Source organism: Lepidochelys kempii, chromosome 1 (assembly GCF_965140285.1).
Source record: "Lepidochelys kempii isolate rLepKem1 chromosome 1, rLepKem1.hap1, whole genome shotgun sequence".
Classification (NCBI taxonomy): domain Eukaryota; kingdom Metazoa; phylum Chordata; order Testudines; family Cheloniidae; genus Lepidochelys; species Lepidochelys kempii.
In genome coordinates this window covers 328,866,417-328,889,305 of record NC_136380.1, presented here as the reverse complement: position 1 = coordinate 328,889,305, position 22,889 = coordinate 328,866,417, and the positions used below count along the sequence as shown (strand labels likewise).

The 22,889-nt window shown below is 44.5% G+C and overlaps 1 protein-coding gene across 1 annotated transcript in view; it reads left to right on the top strand.

Annotated features, from left to right (window-relative positions):
• Positions 1–22,889, top strand: part of FAM185A (family with sequence similarity 185 member A) — a 77,387-nt gene that overhangs the window by 9,470 nt on the left and 45,028 nt on the right. Inside the window, exon 4 of the mRNA XM_073328557.1 lies at positions 12,888–13,026. Within this exon, the coding sequence (XP_073184658.1) occupies positions 12,888–13,026 (139 nt within the window). The remainder of the gene's footprint in view (positions 1–12,887; positions 13,027–22,889) is intronic.

Sequence of the window (22,889 nt, the reverse complement as noted above, 5' to 3'; positions counted from 1 at the left end):
TTTGAGAACAGACTCTGTTTTAGGGTGTACTAACACAATTAGCAGCTTGCAACATTCACGCAGAGGGAGAGAAACAGTAAAAACAAGAGACCAAAAACCAAGAGACCTCTTAATTAGTAATACCCTGGAACTTAAACTATGGGGAATCAAACTCATTTGTGATTTTAATACAGAACTTCTTTAATATGATCCAACATAACAGAGGTTTTTCAGGGGGTACATAAACTCATCTAGATGTTTGCCTAGTTTTACAACAAGCCACATAAAAAGCACTAGCGAAGTCAATACAAATTAAAATTTCATACAGACAATGACTTTAGACTGCTCTATATACTGTACACTGAAATGTAAGTACAATATTCATATTTGACTTGATTTATGTTATAATTATATGGTAAGAATGAGAAAGTCAGCAATTTTTCAGTAAGTGTCCTGTGACGCTTTTGTATTTTGATGTCTGATTTTGTAAGCAAGTAGTTTTCAAGTGAGGTGAACCTTGGGTGTACGTAAGACAAGTCAGGCTCCTGAGAGGGGTACAGTAGTCTGGAAAGGTTGAGAACTACTGTGCTAGTGCACATTAGAATTTATACCCTTCTGGTGTGGACTAATGCATCATGTAGACAAGCCCTTAGACTGTTAGCTCTTCAGGGCAAAGACTGTCTTTTTCTTACATATGTGTACACTGCCGAGCACAGTGGAGCACCAGTCCTGATTGGGGGCTCTAGTCACTACACCAGTACAAATAATAATAATAATGAATAAAGCCTCTCTCACTTGTGGAGAGATTAGAGGCTGGAACTCAAGATTTCTTATTTTGTCTTTTATAAAGTATGTCAGTTAAATTACTAAATTTAGTTAAATTACTAAACTAAAATTCAAATCTGGTATCTTGCTGACAAGACTACTTTTTGTATCTTTTTAACTTGCTTCATTTTAAATTTTGCATGCGAGGTCAGTCTATAAATATGAATTCTACCATAGTAGATTTAATTTCTAGTTTTTGTTAATATTAAATAAAAATAAAAATCAATCTCCTTTTATTCTAACATAGGAACAAATTAGCTATGGAATAAGTAGATGCAACTCTGTCAGTTCCAGCTTAGTTGTGACTCCTTTCATTAGGAGTAAATTGTCCAACATTTTCAAATATGGGTGCCTAAAATAGTCATCTGAATCCATATATAAGCACCCAATTAAAAGTGGCTTGATATTCAAAAGTGCTGACCACCCACAGCTTCTATTGAAGTTAATGGGAGTTAAGCATCTCTGAAAATCAGTAGATTTATTTAGGTTCTTTAATGTGGATTTAGGTGCCTAACTCTAGGCAACCAAGTTTGAACATGTTGACCATAACATTTTAACAAAAATTGTGTACGAGATAGTGTACAATGGATCATAATCACATCTAATAATTTCAGGGCTGTAAGGTCAACAAAACTAAAGCAGAAAATGGTTTGTGTATATCTGGGTAGTTGTTTAGGTAAAATGCTGAATGGGAGTATGTAATACTAATCATACAATGTGAACTGAAGAGAGTGGTTAATACAAACCTTTTTTAAAGTAGAAATAGTTCATATTTTCCAGCAGATGGCATCATAAGGCAAGTTTCATGCCACTGTGCTTTGTCTGTCTGTCTTAATGGTAAGAGAGATAAGAGCATTCTGTACAGCTACCATTCCTTGGACCAGATCTGGGCCCCTGCTTCAGTGGTGCAAAGGGACTTTAAAGCTGCCCTAACCAAACAGCTGAGAATTCCTCTGGCTATGCTGGCACTATGGTACCCCAGCCTGGCCTTTTAGCATACAGTCATCTGGAGGAAGGGTGTGACTGGACCTTGCTGTGGTGTTGTCATCCTTGGCTGGTGTCATGATTCCTCTGAGGCCAGGTTAGAGCGCGCCAGGGACTGGGGGAGCACAAAGATGGTTTACAGCCACCATGGTGCCAGCTCTTCATGTTCCTATGCTGAGCTCACCTGGGCCTGACCTGAGGATTGGGGCCCTTGTTTTTTCATATTGAGTAAGACTCAGAGTAGTGCAGGGGGCCATATGTCAAAGCAGATTCACTTGTTTTACAACATGCTAGCTTGGCTCTCTTCTCATATATGTTGGTGTAAATTAGGTTTAACATAAAGAAGTCATTTGTCATAATCTACTCTCATTTACATCCATTAATGTTACTCCAAATTTACACTGGTTTAACCAAGAGTAGAATTTAGCTATGGAGTTACAACAGTATAAAGCCAGTATCAGAGCAGAACTAGACACATAGGTATTTCATGTGTTAGAATGTGACAATTGTATTGTAAATACAAACTATAGCCTATCTAAAGATACTCTAATGTAGTGGATGCATTTAAACCTTGGAAATATTACTATTTTTTTACATAAATGTTCTGCTAAAATGGGATTTGGAAGCAATAAAACATTCAAATAAATTTCATACGTCTTTTAATATTTGGAAATGTACTTTTCTAAAAGCCCATAATAATTTACACAATATAGTTAAGGACTACTCTGCTCTCAGTAACACCTTTGTAAATCTACAGTAACTTTACATAGGTCAGTGGAGTAACTTTGAATTTACAGCCATGGCACTGGGAACAGAATTTGGCCGATCATGTTTATCTACAGAGTAAAATTTCTTAATGCAGTATTTGGGCAGCCAGTTTTTAGAGTGTGATATTCGGCTTTTCTCAAATAGCAGTTTCTGTTAGTAATCAGGTTGCATTATATCTGCCATGTGTGCTGTTGTTACACTTTTGTTCCATTAGTGGTAGTCATCATTATGTAGTTATGGGTTTGTCAGCATTTCCATTATAAACCAGGAATATGAGGGGTTTCTAGCTATGCTCTATAATTTCTTCTGGGCTGAAATTGGACACCCAAGATTTCAGCCGCAAAGGGAGTTGTTTTCTAAAACACTAGACAAAATGAAGAAAAATGAAGAAATGGTCAAGGTACTTATAAAACAAAGAATAAGAGCAAATAAATAAATAAGAAAGTGTGCTTTGCTTCTTACTTCAAGTATTTTTTATTGAGACTCGGAAATTAATGCTCTATTGCAAACTTGTCATGAAAACTTGCCAAGTCACAAAATCTACTCACTCCCATTTAATATACTGATGAATGAACTGATGATATTTTACTTGCCCACCTAAAGAAAATTAATGACCCTGTGCATGTAGGCGAAATGAGTTTTGCAAGGCTGAACTAATGCATCTAAAAAAGTATAACTGAGTTAAAAAAAAGAATTAGATATGTTCATGGAGCATAAGTGCATAAGTGGCTACAAGCCAAGATGGAATGGGACACCCCCATGTTTCAGGTGTCCCTATATCTCTGACTGCCAGAAGCTGGGAATAGACAACAGGGGATGGATCTCTTGATAATTGCACTGTTCTGTTCATTCCCTCTGAAGCAAGTGGTACTAGCCACTGTCAGAAAACAGGATACTGGGCTAGATGGACCATTGGTCTGACCCAGTATGACCATTCTGATGTTCTGATCTTCACAGGAGGGAATGGAATTCCCCAAGAATTTCTGGCGGATAGATTGGTGAAAACATCCCACTTATTTCAGTGGGGAGTCATTAGCGAATCTACACTTGTAGGATCTTATATAACACTTAACAAAACCAAACCATTCAGATTCTGCCAAAAATCCATAAAAGATAAACAATTCAACATGAAAAATAGTCACAGTTAGGAGCCACCCCGTTTTACCCATCTTCTTCTGTTTACAGTACGTGTCTTAACTGTGTATCCTGCACTTGTGGGTGAGATCTGAGGTGATTTTAGAATTCTGAGGTGCCTTGAAATGCTCATTCCTCACCTCAGTAACTTTCAGTAGTAACTAGCTGCCTCATTGCACTTCACCTCAATATCAACCCCTGCATCCAGTAACAAGTAAGCACATTAGCTGGATATCACTGTTAAAAATGTTAAGCAGTGAAATTATTAATAATGTTAATATTTAAATTGTCATCAGCAAGAGTCTGAGTTAATACCCATGAGGATAAATGGGGTATTTCACACCTCTCAGAACTATTGTTTCAGGCTTTCTTTGCATATTCAGAAGAGCAGCTCTACAGCTGTACACTTAGGGCTGTGTCTACGCTAGGATGTCTTTTTGCTAGAATTTTGCTGCCTATATTTCCATTCCACTGATAGTAACAGTGATGACTTCACTAATGTAGATGGGGCTCCAGGAGGTCACCACCATTTTGAACAACATGGCATCTAATCTTATGCTGAGTAGGTCTTGATAACCTGATGCTTAAAATGCCAAGCGCCACCAGTGCCTTGGCTATACTAGCACTGCAACAAGAAGAAACTAAGGCCCTGTCTACTCTACAGAGTTAAGTTGACTTAAGTTAGATCAGTGATCATAAGCTGCTTTAATTACATCGGTTGTGCCCGACCACACAATTTTCCTTGCATTGGCGGAACACGTGCACATTCAGTGATCGTGATTGACTCAGAGAGCATTGCATTGTGGGAAGCTATCCCACAGTGCAACTCACTGAGCTCTGGGAGTGTGCTCACCATCCCATGATGCAGTTTGTTTTGTCCCATCATTTCGTGGGCTTCCCACTTCGTGTTGCACTGTTTTTTAGCAGCCCTTGTAAACTGTGTGCCCGCCATCATCTCTGCCTGAAAGCGTGGATCCTGCACTGCTGACCAGTCTAGTGATGAGCGTTATGAATACAACATGACTGGTCCTGCTGTATTTCATAAGCTGTGAAACAGAAAATGAATCAGTGGTGCCTGCCCTGCTGTGTGCCATGTAAAGAAATAATTCAAGGTTGCTGCTGACATTCATGGAGCAGCTGCACATGGTGGACTGTCAGTACTGGGCTCGGGAAACAAGTACTGCGTGGTGGGATTGCGTTGTGATACACATAGGGGATGATGAGCAGTGGCTACAGAACTTTTGGATGCACAAATCCACCTTCCTGGAACTGTGTGGGGAGCTCGACCCAGCACTGCAGCACAAAGACGCCAGAATGAGAGCTGCCCTCACTGTGGAAAAGCGAGTGGCAATCGCTGTGTGGAAGCTGTGGAAGCCAGACTGCTACCCATCAGTCACGAATCCACCATGGGGGTTCTGGTGGTGCATGTGTGCAGGGCTATGAATCGCCTCCTCCTACGAAGGACTGTGACTCTCGGTAATGTGCAAGAAATACTTGATGGCTTCAAGGCAATGGGATTCCCTAACTGCAGCAGGGCAATAGATGCTACACATATTCTTCTTTTGACCCCAGACCATCTTGAGAAGGAGTACATCAACTGAAAGGGCTACTTCTACATTGTCTTGCAGGCACTGGTGGATCACTGGGGCTGTTTCACTGACATCAGTGCGGGATGGTCCGGGAAGGTGCATGATGCACACATCTTTAGGAGCACTGGACTGTATAGAAAGCTGCATGCTGGGACTTTCTTCCCAGACCAGAAGCTTCCAGTGGGGGATGTGGAAGTGCCCAGAGTGATCCTGGGAGACCTGCCTATCCCTTGCTCCCATGGCTCATGAAGCCTTGCACCAGGAACCTAAACAGCAGCAAGTAGTGCTTCAACAACTGGGACCTCCCGGTGTACGTTAACAAACTTTTCTGCCGGGCCCCCACTGTATATCTGCATATACTGTTGTTAATTTCTTTCCCTTATCCGTCCCCTACCATATAACAAAATACATGAGAGCTCAATCTCCTCTCCCCATGAAGTATCAAAGCAAAATGCGTGCTTACCCATGCTCGTGTCCCCTGCTTCAGGCATGCCAGAGCCGGAGTGTTGGGACTGGCTTAGACCCCTCTGGAGTCAAAAAGACTCACCGTACTACCAGATGATCCTATTGTGTGTTCCACCTCCTCCTCCAATGCCATTTCCGTATCTACATTTCATCCTCTGAGTTGACTCCACTGGCCCCTGCCTCTAGTCCCCCCCGAAGTATCCACGCGGCTGTTGATGGTAGAGGTGAAGTTGCCACCAAGGATGGTGTGCAGCTCCTTGTAGAAGCAGCATGTCTTCAATGCTGCACCAGAGCAACGGTTGGCCTCCCTTGTCTTCTGGTACGCCTGCCTCAGCACCTTGATTTTAGCACGGCACTGCTGCGTGTCCCTTTCGTGCCCCTTCTCCTGCATGCCACTAGCAATCAACCCATAGGTATCAAAGTTCCTAAGGCTAGAACAAAGCTGCAACTGCACAGCCTTCTCTCCCCACAGACCCAGTAGATCCAACAGCTCTGGTGTATTTTATGGGGAAGCACGTCTGTTGCAGAAAGCCGGCATGATCAGCTGGGAAGATGCTGTGTGAACTGTCTAGGCCGAGCAAACAGGAAGAGGAATTTCAAAAATTCCCAGGCCTTTAAAAGGGGGAGGGGTACATACATGTGTACCTTCAGGGCAGAGGAGTTCAAACTGATGACCAGACCGGTCAGGTCAGGGCATTGTGGGACACCTCCTGTAGGCCAGTTAGGGTGACATACAAAAGCGCAGTGTCTACATTGCAGCTGTGTCACTCCAACTATGTCACAAAAAGCCCTATGTCTTTTGTCGAGGTGGTTTTATTATGTCAGCATAGCAGGGAAGTTACGTTGGTGGGAGGAGCCTTTCAGTGTGTACACCTCCACTGTTTTGTCAGTGAAAGCTGACTTTTGTTGACAAAACTGTGTAGTGTACACAAGGCCTTAGAGGGAAAGTTTTCAGAGGCATGAAGAGCAGTTAGGCACCGAAATTCCATTCACTTTCCATCCTAACTGGAGTGCCTTTGAAAATCTCTCCCTCAACTTTTTTAAAAATGAAAGCTTAAATTCTGGAACATAATTTTGAGGGAAGTGTTGGTTTGTGTGGCGACTGCCACAGCTTTGGAATTGCTGAATACATGGAATCTTGATTGTAACAGAGAAGTTTAGTTTTAAATGAAATGATATTTAAATTACTTTTCAAAAGTTGGCAGCAATCCGTGAACATTATTGAATTATATGAGGTCTGAGACCAAATATCACTCTCGCTGTGCACTGTGTATGAAATATAGGGTTAGAGTCTGGACTGTGCTTCTAAAGGCTAAGCTATAAACCATCTTTGTGCCCTCCTGATCTTAGGCTGTCTGGGGGTTGGAGAGGCCCAGGTCTAAGGCAGCCTCCCCAGACTGCCCTATGGGTTGCAATGTTGCCCAAAATCTCTGTAGTGCTGTGACCCTGCCTCCAACATGCCTCTCCTTCCTTACACCATCTCTGCTCCCAGCATGCCCCTATGCCAGGGCTTGTAAGGATGTCCTCAAGAGCTGTCTTCCACTGTGCATGCACCAGTGCAGTATCCCCAGTGAGGTACAGGGCTCTTAAGGCCCCTTTATGCTGCATTGGCTGTTTTATGTGTTTTCTTCTTCGACCACGGGATGGTGTTCCAAGAAGGAGGAGTGCTAGGCAGAGACGGGCTCCACTTAACGAAGAGAGGGAAGAGCATCTTCGCAAGCAGGCTGGCTAACCTAGTGAGGAGGGCTTTAAACTAGGTTCACCGGGGGAAGGAGACCAAAGCCCTGAGGTAAGTGGGGAAGCGGGATACCGGGAGTAAGCACGAGCAGGAGCGTGTGAGAGGGGAGGGCTCCTGCCTCATACTGAGAACAAGGGGCGATCAGCAGGTTGTCTCAAGTGCCTATATACAAATGCACAAAGCCTGGGAAACAAGTGGGGAGAACTGGAGGTCCTGGCAAAGTCAGGGAATTATGATGTGATTGGAATAATGGAGACTTGGTGGGATAACTCGCATGACTGGAGTACTGTCATGGATGGGTATAAACTGTTCAGGAAGGATAGGGAGGCCAGAAAAGGTGGGGGAGTTGCACTGTATGTAAGGGAGCAGTATGACTGCTCAGAGCTCAAGTATGAAACTGCAGAAAAACCTGAGAGTCTCTGGATTAAGTTTAGAAGCCTGAGCAACAAGGGTGATGTCGTGGTGGGAGTCTGCTATAGACCACCGGACCGGGGGATGAGGTGGACGAGGCTTTCTTCCGGCAAGTCGCAGAAGCTACTAGATCGCACGCCCTGGTTCTCATGGGCAACTTCAATCATCCTGATATCTGCTGGGAGAGCAATACAGCAGTGCAGTGTCAATCCAGGAAGATTTTGGAAACTGTAGGGGACAATTTCCTGGTGCAAGTGCTGGAGGAACCAACTAGGGGTGGAGCTCTTCTTGACCTGCTGCTCACAAACTGGGAAGAATTAGTGGGGAAAGCAAAAGTGGATGGGAACCTGGGAGGCAGTGACCATGAGATGGTCGAGTTCAGGATCCTGACACAAGGAAGATAGGAAAGCAGCAGATTACGGACCCTGGACTTCAGAAAAGCAGACTTTGACTCCCTCAGGGAACTGATGGGCAAGATCCCCTGGGAGAATAACATGAGGGGGAAAGGAGTCCAGGAGAGCTGGCTGTATTTTAAAGAATCCTTATTGAGGTTACAGGGACAAACCATCCCGATGTGTCGAAAGAATAGTAAATATGGCAGGCGACCAGCTTGGCTTAACAGTGAAATCCTTGCTGATCTTAAACACAAAAAAGAGGCTTACAAGAAGTGGAAGATTGGACAGATGACCAGGGATGAGTATATAAATATTGCTCGGGCATGTAGGAATGGAATCAGGAAGGCTAAATCACACCTGGAGTTGCAGCTAGTGAGGGATGGTAAGAGTAACAAGAAGGGTTTCTTCAGGTTTGTTGGCAATAAGAAGAAAGCCAAGGAAAGTGTGGGCCCCTTACTAAATGAGGGAGGCAACCTAGTGACAGAGGATGTGGAAAAAGCTAATGTACTCAATGCTTTTTTTGCCTCTGTCTTCACGAACAAGGTCAGCTCCCAGACTACTGCACTGGGCAGCACAGCATGGGGAGGAGGTGGCCAGCCCTGTCTGAAGGAAGAAGTGGTTCGGGACTATTTAGAAAAACTGGACGTGCACAAGTCCATGGGGCCGGATGCGTTGCATCCGAGAGTGCTAAAGGAATTGGCGGATGTGATTGCAGAGTCATTGGCCATTATCTTTGAAAACTCATGGCGATCGGGGGAAGTCCCGGAAGATTGGAAAAAGGCTAATGTAGTGCCCATCTTTAAAAAAGGGAAGAAGGATGATCCTGGGAACTACAGGCCGGTCAGCCTCACCTCAGTCCCCGGAAAAATCATGGAGCATGTCCTCAAGGAATCAATTCTGAAGCACTTAGAGGAGAGGAAAGTGATCAGGACCAGTCAGCATGGATTCACCAAGGGCAAGTCATGCCTGACTAATCTAATTGCCTTCTATGATGAGATAACTGGCTCTGTGGATGAAGGGAAGGGAAGGGAAAGCAGTGTTATTCCTCGACTTTAGCAAAGTTTTTGACACGGTCTCCCACAGTATTCTTGTCAGCAAGTTAAAGAAATATGGGCTGGATGGATGCACTACAAGGTGGGTAGAAAGTTGGCTAGATTGTCGGGCTCAACGGGTAGTGATCAATGGCTCCATGTCTAGTTGGCAGCCGGTATCTAGTGGAGTGCCCCAAGGGTCGGTCCTGGGGCCGGTTTTGTTCAATATCTTCATTAATGATGTGGAGGATGGTGTGGATTGCACGCTCAGCAAGTTTGCGGATGACACTAAATTGGGAGGAGTGGTAGATACGCTGGAGGGTAGGGATAGGATACAGAGGGACCTAGACAAATTGGAGGATTGGGCCAAAAGAAATGTGATGAGGTTCAACAAGGACAAGTGCAGAGTCCTGCACTTAGGACGGAAGAATCCAATGCACCGCTACAGACTAGGGACCGAATGGCTCGGCAGCAGTTTCTGCAGAGAAGGACCTAGGGGTGACAGTGGACGAGAAACTGGATATGAGTCAACAGTGTGCCCTTCTTGACAAGAAGGCCAATGGCATTTTGGGGTGTATAAGTAGGGGCATTGCCAGCAGATCGAGGGACGTGATCGTTCCCCTCTATTCGACACTGGTGAGGCCTCATCTGGAGTACTGTGTCCAGTTTTGGGCCCCACACTACAAGAAGGATGTGGATAATTTGGAGAGAGTCCAGCGAAGGGCAACAAAAATGATTAGGGGTCTGGAACACATGACTTATGAGGAGAGGCTGAGGGAACTGGGATTGTTTAGTCTGCAGAAGAGAAGAATGAGGGGGGATTTGATAGCTGCTTTCAACTACCTGAGAGGTGGTTCCAGAGAGGATGGTTCTAGACTATTCTCAGTGGTAGAAGAGGACAGGACAAGGAGTAATGGTCTCAAGTTGCAGTGGGGGAGGCTTAGGTTGGATATTAGGAAAAACTTTTTCACTAGGAGGGTGGTGAAACACTGGAATGCGTTACCTAGGGAGATGGTTGAATCCCCTTCCTTAGAAGTATTTAAGGTCAGGCTTGACAAAGCCCTGGCTGGGATGATTTAGTTGGGATTGGTCCTGCTCTGAGCAGGGGATTGGACTAGATGGCCTCCAGAGGTCCGTTCCAACTCTGTTATTCTATGATTCTATGAAAGGGGCTGTAATGGGAGCACAGATTTCACTCCCAAACTTAGTTGACTGTAAACTCACATAGCAGGGTTGGAGAGAGAGAACCTTAGACAAAAGATTTTGATGACATATCCTTATATTTGTAAGAACTTTTCTACATCACATCCTTTCCAGAGGATTGTATGAGATGGGAGATTGGTTTTTTCTCATGAATTTGTTCATCTTATAAGGCGAAGATAGAATTAAAATGCCAAAGTGGATTTTAAGATGACCTGATGTACACCCCAAGGCTGTAAATCATTTCATAGGGTGGATAATGATTTTGCACAATACATTTCATTAGGAACAAAGGCAAAGCTGGCAAATTTTAAAACATGCTGGACAGGAGTGTAACTTGAATTATTATGACAGGTTACAACACAGATCATGCTGAACTTGTAAGTATTGGATCGTTTGGTAAATTGGGCCCAAGCAAACAATATGCATTTTAATATTGCCAAATGTAAAGTTATACTTCTAGGAACAAAAGATGTAGGCTATACTTATAGGATGGAGAACTCTTTCCTGGGAAGCAGCAATTTGTATAAAGTCTTGGGGGTCATGGTGGATAAGTAGCTGAATGTGAGCTCCCAGTGTGATACACTGGCCAAAAAATCTAATGTGATCCTTGGATGTATAAAAACAGAGGAATATGTAGTAGGAGTAGGGAGCTTATATTACTTTTGTATTTAGCACTCGTGTGACTACTGGAATACTGTGTCCAGTTCTGATGTCAACAATACAGGAAGGATGCTGATAAATTGGAGAGGGTTCAGAGAAGAGCCATGATAATGATTAAAGGATAGGAAAACACAGTTTATAACGATAGGCTTAAGGAAGCTCAATCTATTTAGAGTAGAACCTCAGAGTTATGAATACCAGAGTGATGAACTGGCCAGTCAACCACACACCTCATTTGGAACTGCAAGTATACAATCAGCAGCAGCAGAGACCAAAAAAAAAGAAAATACAGTACAGTACTGTGTTAAACGTAAACTAGTAAAAAATAAAATAAAGGGAAAACAGCATTTTTCTTCTGCATAGTAAAGTTTCAAAGCTATATTACATCAATGTTCAGTTGTAAACTTTTGAAAGAACAACCATAACATTTTGTTCAGAGTTACAAACATTTCAGAATTACAAACAACCTCCATTCCTGAGGTGTTCGTAACTCTGAGGTTCTACTGAAGTTTAACAAAGAGAAGGTTAAAAGGAGACTTGATCACAGTCTATAAGCACCCAGATCGGGAACAAAAATTTGATAATGGACACTTCAGTCTAGCAGAGAAAAGTATAACATAATCCAATGGCTAGAAGTTGAAGTTAGAGCCATTCAGACTGGAAATAAGGTACAAATTTTTAACAGTGAAGTAACTGTTGGAACAGTTTACCAAGGATTGTGGTGGATTTTCCATCACTGCCAATTTTAAAATCAAAATTGGATGTTTTTCTACAAGTTGTGCTCTAGTTCAAACAGGAATTAATTTAGGGAATCCTATGGTCTGTTTCATACAGGAGGTCAGTCGAGATGCTCTTAGTGGTCCTTCTGATATTATAATCTATGAATCTATAAGAATTTAATTCTTTTCTGTGTAATCACATGAGAATGTATCTCCTCTGTGTATGTCCAAATAGTCATAAGTCTGACTATTTGCACAAAGGCCAAGTTCTACTTACCCCCACTCTGTACCCTTCCAGTCTGTCCAAGATGATACCTTCAAATTCCTTTCCTGTCTCTCCAGCCATATTGGATTTAAACCCCTTGCCTTCACCTTTAAGGCTCTGCTTAGCTTGGGGTCCTGGTCTATGGATTAGGCACAACAGTAATACAGTAAACTACTTCCTATCAAAGCACGCCATCTTAACTTCATCTCTTAAATATCTGCAAAAGTCTGTCTCAAGATCACTAACCCTCAGTTATTAATTTTGATCATATTCAGTAACTTATTTTGAAACAGATTAAACTTCATTTTGTAGGTTCTGGCTGAGATCTTTAACTCCCCTTGTTTGGGATCATGTGAATAAAACACAGGACTGGAACCTTATTGTTGGATGTGCCAAAGACTCCATTGTGTTGCCTTTAAAAATCCTTTTAACCTCTTTGTTCCTCAGGTTCTCCACCTATAAAATGAGTATAATAATACTTCCTTTCCACATAGGGATGTTGTAAAGATTAATTCAGTTTGTACTTATAAAGTGCTTTAAAGTCCTTGAATGGAAGTGCAAAATATGATGATTTATTTTGTGTGTTACTTAGCTTCTAGCTGGGATCTGACACTCCACTTGTGTTTTGTATCTGGGTAAATGTGTGCCATGTAGTTCTGTTGCCCCTCAAAGAGCCTGGGCATATTTCCATGGTTCTTATTTCAGCTTGTTTCTCTTACAGAGTGTGAATATAGAGAAACTACAGGGGACATCCATCAAAATTTCTACTGAAGATGGTTTGTTGAAAACCAAATATCTTTATGCAGAATCTTCATTTCTGTCTTCAACAGCTGGTGATATTCTATTGGGAAGCATTCATGGTAAGACAGGAAAGGCAAAATACAGTCTGGAATTTAGCAGACGTGCAGGTATCTATAGTGTTAATAATAAAAACAAAATGACTGCTCCCATGAGGCTGGGGCCCTAAATAATCAACTGCAGACGCAGCAGCTGAGCAAACCAGACTCAAACAGTTCAATACTGGCAAATACTAAAATGATGAGATCACCATATATAAGACAAGTTAATTAATTCTTCCTCTGCTATAAATAATATTGTATTTTAAAGATACTTCCATAAGGAAGCTTGTTATAGTAAAGAAAAAGCATATAAGGAAGAAACATACCACATTTTTAGGGATATAAATTAACAATTTGCTATAGAGTTAAATAGTGGAAAATACAACAAATAAAAGGAACATCAGTGGTAAAACTATACTTTGTTTTTAAATATCTGTTTTTATCTCTTTACAGAAATCAAGGGGGTTAACCTGTTTAACAAGACTTCTGGGTAGAATTTGGTTATGATGACTTAAAGTGATACTATTTTTATTAGAAGTATTTTCTCTGTGTTTGTGCTGGCTCCCTGTATAGCTAGTACACTGCCAATTTACAATTTTCCAGGTCAAATGTCATATTTTTCCCCCAAATGTTTTTCATCCAGACTTGGAAGGATGGCTAACATGGGTCTCTTTCATATTAGTAGTAGTGGTGGTTGGAACCTGGTCCCCAGTAATAATTCAGTAAGAATTCCCCTTGAGCACCTCCTCTCTGTTCTTGATGTGTTTATAGTGATTTTGAAGCTAAGTTAGGCAAACTGGAGAGACAAACTGGAGCATGTACCAACAGTGAAAATTACTCACGTTGGCACAACTTCCAATCTTTAGCTATAGGCCACCAAAACAACTTGCTGCAATTTCATGAAGGCTGCAGATTTTTACCTCACTCCAGAAATACTGCGTCTCCCTTTAATCCTTATAAAAAAAGCACACCCCTTTGTCAATTATAGAAAACTGATTCATAAACTTCCTGGCTAAAGTTCTAGCCTTTAGAATGGAACCAGCCTCTCCAACAGATGAGGCATAAATAAATTTAATTACATAAATACTATATTTAGTTGCTGTTCAGTAAGCTAAGCCAATATGCTGACTTTTACTAAGTAATCTTCTAAGAACTAAATTCTTAATGTGAAATGGGAGGTTGGGGAGGGGACGGGTCTCTGTGAAAAGCATATTTTGGCTTATTTCAACCCAAAAATCAAACAGTAACAATCGTACTTGAAGGTAAATCACTTTCATAATCCACATATCTACAGCTGTTTTGTAATTTCAGTCAGGGAACTGCATGAATGCAAATAGAGCTGTATCCAGATTAAACAAATAGTTCTTACCTTACTTCATGTTTATTTTCATAAAGCTCTACATTAAATGGTTCTGGAACTCTTTAACACTTGCTCTTTTAACACACACTTCTTTTAAAAATGTTGCTTTTAAAAACAGAAGCAAAAGTAAATCTAAGTTTATTTAGTACTTTGAGTGCCTTTTTATGGAACAGTAATTCTTTGTAAACACAGCAGACAAGTATAAGGATCTATTCATGATTATATAGTGCACATGTTATAACACGTGTTTTTAACCTGATGGTGAAACTTTAAGGTAAATCTTATTTTAAAATCATATATTTCTCTATTTTAGTAATAACACCATCGATTATTAAAAATGACAATTTTTACATTTGAATTTACTCTTTTGCCATTTGTTTATTTTTGCATTTCCCTTAGCTTGAAAATTGAAATTATTTATTTTTATTTTTAGTTCTAGTGTATTTTACTTCCTGGGTCTCCTGAATGAGCACAAAGCTGCAACATTTAGATTGCAAACCCATCAGGAGAGTGTTTATTTGTTAATTAAACCCACTGATACCTTGTAACTAACATATATGGCTAGGACCCTACCAAATTCATGGCCCTGAAAAACGCGTCATGGACCGTGAAATCTGGTCTTTGGTGTGCTTTTACCCTATACGATACAGATTTCATGGGGGAGACCAGTGTTTCTCAAATTGAGGGTCCTGACCCAAAAGGGAGTTGCAGGGGAGTCACAAGGTTATTTTAGGGGGATCACAGTATTGCCACCCTTACTTCTGTGCTGCCTTCAGAGCTGGGCAGCCGGAGGGCAGTGGCTGTTGGCCGGGCACCCAGTTCTGAAGGCAGCGCCCCACCAGCATCAGCACAGAAGTAAGGATGGAAATCCGTAGCATGCCACCCTTACTTCAGCGCTGCTGCCTTCAGAGCTGGGCGGCCAGAGAGCGGTGGCTGGTGACTGAGGGCCCAGCTCTGCAGGCAGCAGCACAGAAGTAAGGGTGGCAATACCATACCGTGCCAGTCTTTATTCTGCACTGCTGCTGGCAGTGGCTCTGCCTTCAGAACTGGGCTCCTGGTCAGCAGCCACCGCTCTCCAGCTGCGAAGCTCTGCAGGCAGCGCTGCCCCAGCAGCTGCGCAGAAGTGAGGGAAGCAGTATTACAACCCCGCCTACAGTAACCTTGCAACCCCCACACAACTCCTTTTTAGGTCAGAACCCCTACAGTTACATCACCGTGAAACTTCAGATTTAAATAGCTGAAATCATGAAATTTACAATTTTAAAATCCTATGACCATGAAATTGATCCAAATGGACTGTGAATTTGGTAGGGCCCTATATATGGCAAATACCTCCAGCCTGGCTCCAGCTAAGATGGCAAAGTTTACTCCTTCCAGGCCAAACCTAGGATCAAAGGGGATGCTAGCCTAGAGAAGAAGGGGGGCAGTGAGGGGTTTGAGTGAGTAGCCAGGGGCTCCCCAGGGAGTGTCAGTGAGCATTGATGGGGATTCAAAGAAAGAGAGAGAGAGAACACACTGCAGCAAGGCACACTATTGCTCCCAACCCAGAGATGGAGGTAACTGGGCTGAATGGAACTTACTAAAGCTTGCAAGGAAAGATAAGGTTTTGGTAAGGGGAAATGTAAATAGGTCTTCTTTGTTGTATACATTTGCTCTGCTTACTGAGTAGGTAGAGTGAATAAATAATGCTTTGTTTTGAAGAAGTTGTTTTTGAGTCACTTTAATCAGCTGCTGTCATAGGCTCCTGGAGGTAAAGAGCTTACAGGTGCTAAATGCAGTTGAGCCTGTTGGGTTAACACAGATGGTAAAGAGGGGACCTGCAGCCCAGAAATCCAGTTTAGAACCACATTGTTGCTCCCAGAAAAGGAGGGGTGATGGTGGCAAAATCTGTCCCCAGAAAGGTACACCTGAGAGAGATTAAAAGGTATCTGAGTGCAGCTTGCCTTGTAACCATCTCACAAAGCCTCAACCTGATTTAAATAAATTGTTTTTTTAAATCGAGTGATTTAAATTAATTATTTAAATTCCCTGAATATAAACCACAATGCCTTGGCCTGTTATTTGTTTACTTTATCTGATAGACTAGGACTACACTACGAAATTAGGTCGATTTTTAGAAATCGATTTTATACTGTCGATTGTGTATGTCCCCACTAAGCGCATTAAGTCGGCGGAGTGCGTCCTCACTACCGTGGCTAGCATCGACTCATGGAGTGGTGCACTGTGGAAAGCTATCCCACAGTTCCCACGGTCTCTGCTGCCCATTGGAATTCTGGGTTAAGCTCCCAATGCCTAATGGGGCAAAAACATTGTCGTGGTTTGGGGTACATGTTGTCAGTCTCCGTTCCTTCCCTCCCTCTGTAAAAGCAATTGCAGACAATCATTTTGCGCCATTTTTCCTGGGTTACCCGTGGAGACGCCATAGCATGGCAAGCATGGAGTCCGCTCAGCTCTCTGCTGCTGTTGCGAGCATTGTAAACACCTCGCACATTATACTACAGAACCTGGCTAAGAGATGGCAGCGTGAGGACGATTGTGAAGAGGACATGGACACAGACATTCCTGAAAGCACGGGCTGTGGCAATTGGGACATCATGGCAGCAGTGGGGCTGGATGATACAGTGGAACACCGATTCTGGGCCAGGCAAACAAGCACAGACTGGTGGGACCGCATAGTCTTGCAGGTATGGGATGATTCCCAGTGGCTGCGAAACTTTCGCGTACGTAAGGCCACTTTCCTGGAACTCTGTGAGTTGCTTTTCCCCATCCTGAAGCACAGGAATACCAAGATGAGAACTGCCCTGACAGTTGCAAGTGGCAATAGCCCTGTGGAAGCTTGCAACGCCTGACTGCTACTGGTCAGTCGGGAATCAATTTGGAGTGGGCAAATCTACTGTGGGGACTGCTGTGATCCAAGTAGCTAATGCAATCACTGAAGTTCTGCTATCAAGGGTAGTGACTCTGAGAAATGTGCAGGTCATAGTGGATGGCTTTACTGCAATGGGTTTCCCTAACTGTGGTGGGGTGATAGAAGGAACATATCCCTATCTTGGCACTGGACCACCTTGCCAACCAGTACATAAACTGCAAGGGGTACTTCTCAATGGTACTACAAGCAATGGTGGATCACAAGGGATGTTTCACCAACATCAATGTGGGATGGCCCAGAAAGGGGCATGATACTCACATCTTTAGGAACTCCTGGCTGTTTGAGCAGCTGCAAGAAGGGACTTACTTCCCAGACCAGAAAATTACTGTTGGGGATGTTAAAAAGTTAATAGTTATCCTTGGGGACCCAGCCTACCCCTTGTTCCCATGGCTCATGAAGCCATACACAGGTAGCCTGGACAGTAGTAAGGAGCAGTTCAACTATAGGCTGAGCAAGTGCAGAATGGTGGTAGAATGTGCCTTTGGACATTTAAAAGTTCACTGGTGCTGTTTGCTGACTAGGTTTGACCTCAGCGCAACCAATATTCCCAATGTTATTACTGCTTGCTGTGTGCTCCATAATATCTGTGAGAGTAAGGGGGAGATGTTTATGGTGTGGTGGGCGTCTAGGTGAGGAAGATACGGAACTTGGGGAGGAGGACAGGGGGTTGTACAGTGGATGCAGTGGCAGTCTGTGCTCTTGTTGGCTTTCCTGCAGCTGCACCAGATGCCTGAGCCTGTCTGTTTGCTCCCCCATTAGCCTCAGCATTGCATCCTGCCTCTTCTCCTCATGCTCACTTAATGCTTTCCTGGACTCTGTCACTGAATGCCTCCATGCATTAAGCTGTGCCCTATCAGTGCGGGAGGACTGCATGAGCTTGGAAAACATGTCATCGCGAGTGTGTTTTTTTTCGCCTTCTAATCTGCGGTAACCTCAGGGATGGAGATGATAGGGGGAGCATAGAAACATTTGCACCTGGGGGGAGATAAAAAGGGAGAGTAAAATTTAAGACAATACATTTCTGAGAACAAAAGGGAGACTCTTTCACAGTGAATCAAGCAATTCACAGCAGACAGCACATGTGCTTTAGGTACAAGGTCGCATTTTGTCTTTTATATTGAACGCCTGCCGGTATGGTGACACATCACAAACGGCTGGGCAACAGAATTTGGTTTCCAGGCAGCCATGGTAAGCCAAAGGGTACGCAGGTTTGGCTTCTAACACCTTCATAACATGTGGGAATGTTTTCAAACTGCAGCGTCCTCCTTTCCCATAGGAAGTAATGCCGGTTGGGTTTGCCATTTAAAAGGAGGGGCTGCGGTTTTCGGGTGGATGTGCAGCACACACCTCCCCCCACTCCTCTGCATGGCTATTTGGGATGATCCCTTCACCCCTCCCTCTGCCACGTGGCTATGGGATGATCCCTTGTAGCCAAGCACAAACAGCGCAGCATGAACGGGGTCCTTTTACTGTTTCCATACAAAAATTCCCCTATTTCAACCAGGTGACCATGAATGATATCACTCTCCTGAGGCTAACACAGAAAGATAAAGACTGAATGTGCTTGAATGCGACCAAAACCCAGGACCATTCGCTGCCATGCTTTGTGCTGCAGTGATTCCAGATTGCGTGCTCTTGGCTTGGCGTGGTAAAGTGTCCTACCATGGAGGACAAAATAAGGCAGCCCTCCCCAGAAACCTGCAGAGTACTTTCAGGCTTTCAGAATACCTCCAGAAGAGCTTCATGGAGATGTCCATGGAGGGTTCCTGCTCCATCCCCAGACACATTAACAGACTTTTCCAGTAGCTGTACTGGCCGCAAATGCACCCCAAGTCTTCAGGGCAAATCAAACATTAAACACTATTGCTTTTAAACCCTATACTGTAGTTACAAATGTGCACTCACCAGAGGTGCCTTCGCCTTCAGGGTCGGGGATCCCACTTTGGGAGGGTATTGGCTCCAGGGTGATGAAAAGGTCCTGGCTAACGGGGAGAATAGATTCACCACTTGCCTGCTGCACATTCTCCTCCTGCTCCTGCTCCTCCTCCTCATCCACAAAATCCTCCTCCGTGTTGTGTTAGACTCCCCCCTTGCAGGTGTCCATGGACAGTGGTGGGGTAATGGTAGGGTCCCCCACTAGAATGCCATGCAGCTGATCATAGAAGCAGCATGTATGGGGCTCTGACCCTGAGCGACCGTTCGCCTCCTTTGTCTTTTGGCAGGCTTGCCTGGGCTCCTTGACTTTCACGTGGCACTGCTATGTGTCCCTGTTGTAGCCTCTGTCCATCATGCCCTGTGCAATTTTGGCATATATATTAGCATTTCTTCTTTTTGACTGGAGTTCTGCCTGCACAGATTCTTCTCCCTATACAGAAGTCAGATCTAGTGTCTCCCATTCGCTCCATGCTGGAGCTTGTTTGCAATTCTGGGGGGACTGCATGGTCATCTGTGCTGCTGAGCTCGCCATGCTCACTAAACAGGAAATGAAATTCAAAAGCTCCCAGGGCTTTTCCTGTGTATCTGGTTAGTGCATCGGAGTTGAAAGTGCTGTCCAGAGCAGTCACATTAGAGCACTCTGGGATAGCTCCTGGGGGCCAATAATGTCGATTTGCATCCGCACTACCCCAAATTTGACCCAGCAAGGTCGATTTTAGCGCTACTCCCCTCGCCGGGGAGGAATACAGAAGTCGATTTTAAGAGCCCTTTAGGTCGATGGAATGGGGTTGCTTGTGTAGACACATTCATTATAAAATCAACCTAACACGGCTAAATTTGACCTAACCCTGTAGTGTAGACTAGGGCTTACTTACGTGACCACAATGCATTAAAAAGCAACTGGTATTAAATTATGTAAGAGTTACTACACTTGGTAGGAGTTAGCATGCAGAGTAGACTCATAGACTTTAAGGCCAGAAGGGACCATCATGATTATCTAGTTCAGGGATTGGCAACCTATGGCATGTGTGCCAAAGACGGCACGCAAGCCCATTTTTAATGGCATGCTGCTGCCTGCTGGGGCAGCAGCAGCATGCCATTAAAAATCCTGCCCGGTCTGGCCTGCTCTTCTCCGCCCCCCACTCCCTCCCGTGGGGGTAGGGAATAAGGGGCAGAAGCTTGGTCCTGCCGGCTCCCCTGCCTCTTCCCGCAGTATGCTGGGTTCCTGCCCCTCCTCCTCCTCTCCGTCCCTCCCTGCTGGCCAATCAGCTGATGGCCCTTGCGAGGGGGTGGGGGAGGAGCAGCGGGGTCATCGTGCTTGGTGCTCCCGGCGGAGCCAAAGAAGATGCGCGGGGCAGGGCCTTGGAGAAGGGCGGGGTGGAAGCGGGGCATACCCCCTCCAGCCCCCTACCGTGAGCACCCCACGACCCCAGCCCACACCCTCAGCCCTCTGCCCTGACCCCCCCACACACACACCCAGCCCTCTGCTCCGAGCCCTGCACGCCCCCCAGGCCTCTGCCCTGAGCCCTGTACCCCTCTCACACACATCCAGCACTCTGCTTGACTCCTTCACCCCCCCACGACCCCAGCCCTGACTCTTGTACCCCCCTACATACCCAGCCCCCCCACACCCCATGCACCCCCCACATCACCACCCCCACCCTGAGCACTAAATGGGAGCTCCTGCACTTCCACTCCACATTCCCACCTGCACCCCTCCTACCAAATGGGAGCTCCCCAGGTAAGCACTCCACACCCAAACCTCCTGCCCCAACCCTGAGCCCCCTCCCTCATTTTAGCTCCTGGCCAGACCCTACACCCCAACCCCCAGCCTGCTCCTTCACCCCCAGCCCTGTGCTTAGTGCACTCCCACCCCCAGCTCAGTGCAGACAGAGAGGAAGAAAAGGGGCTAGAACCAGGGAGAAGGTAGGTACCCAATGTATGTGGGCAGGGCCAGGACCCCAGACCGGCAGCGGGCTGAGTGGGTCCAGCAGCCGGGATCCCAGCTGGCAGGAGCCGGCAGATGGAACCCCTGAGTGGCAGCGGGCTGAGCCACTCAGCCCACTGCCGGTCTGGGGTCCCGGCTGCTGGCCCCGCACAGCCCACTGCCAGTCTAGGGTTCTGGCTGCTGGCCCCTTGCCAGCCGGAGTCCCGGCCGCAGGCCCCACTCAGCCTGCTGCTGGCCTAGGTGAACGGAACCCCAGACCAGCAGCGGGCTGAGCAGGCTGGCCGCATAAGATGAACATTTTAATTTAATTTTCAATTAAGCTTCTTAAACATTTTGAAAACCTTGTTTATTTTACATACAACAATAGTTTAGTTATATAATATATAGACTTTTATAGGGAGAGAGATCTTCTAAAAAATATTAAAATGTATTACCGGCATGTGAACCTTAAATTAAAGTGAATAAATGAAGACTCGGCACACCACTTCTGAAAGGTTGCCAGCCCCTGATCTAGTTTGACCTCCTGCATATTGCAGGCCACAGAAACTTCCTGTAATAGTCCCTAACCTCTGACTGAATTACATGATTTAAAGACTTCAAGTTACAGAGGAGCCACCATTTACACTAGTCTAAACCTGCAAGTCACCTGTGCCCCATGCTGCAGAGGAAGGCGAAAGCCCCGCACTCCAGGGTCTGTGCAATCTGACCCAGAGGAAAATTCCTTCCCAACCCCAAACATGGCAGTAAGTTAGACCCTGAGCATGTGGGCAAGACCCACTAGCCAGACACCTAGGAAAGAATTCTCTGTAGTAACTCAGAGCCCTCCCCATCTAATGTCCCATCACTGGGTAGTGGAGATATTTGCTGTTAGCAGTCATAAATCATTTAACTGGGAATTGGTCCTGCTTTGAGCAGGGGGTTGGACTAGATGACCTTCTGGGGTCCCTTCCAACCCTGATATTCTATGATTCTATGATCAGCTACATGCCATTGTAGGCAGTGTCATCTTACCATCCCCTCCATAAAATTATCAAGCTCAGTCTTAAAGCCAGTTAAGTTTTTTGCCTCCACTGCTCCCCTTATAAGACTGTTCCAAAACTTCACTTCTCTGATGGTTAGAAACCTTTGTCTAATTTCAGGCCTACGTTTGTTGATATCTATCTAGTTTATATCTATTTGTTCTTGTGTCCACATTGGTACTGAGCTTAAATAATTCCTCTCCCTCTCCGGTATTTATCCCTCTGATATATTTATAGAGAACAATTATATCTCCCCTCAGCCTTCTTTTGGTTAGGCTAAACAAGCCAAGCTCTTTGAGTCTCCTCTCATAAGGTAGGTTTTCCATTCCTCGGATCATCTTAGTAGCCCTTCTCTACACCTGTTCCAGTTTGAATTTATCTTTCTTAAACATGGGAGACCAGAATTGCACACAGTATTCCAGATGAAGTCTCACCAGTGCCTTGTATAATGGTAACAGATATTTCCTGTCTCGATTGGAAATACCTCGCCTGTGCCAGCCTAGAACTGCATTAGCCTTTTTCACATCTGCATCATGTTGGCGTGATTCTGTGATCAACCAATACACTCAGACCTTTTTCCTCCTCTGTCACATAATCTTTTGAAATGAACTTCTGATTTAAAAGATCTTGGCTATGTGCAGCACGGAGAAAGGTTAAAATGGGAACTCTCTTATGCTATCATTAACTTATCAC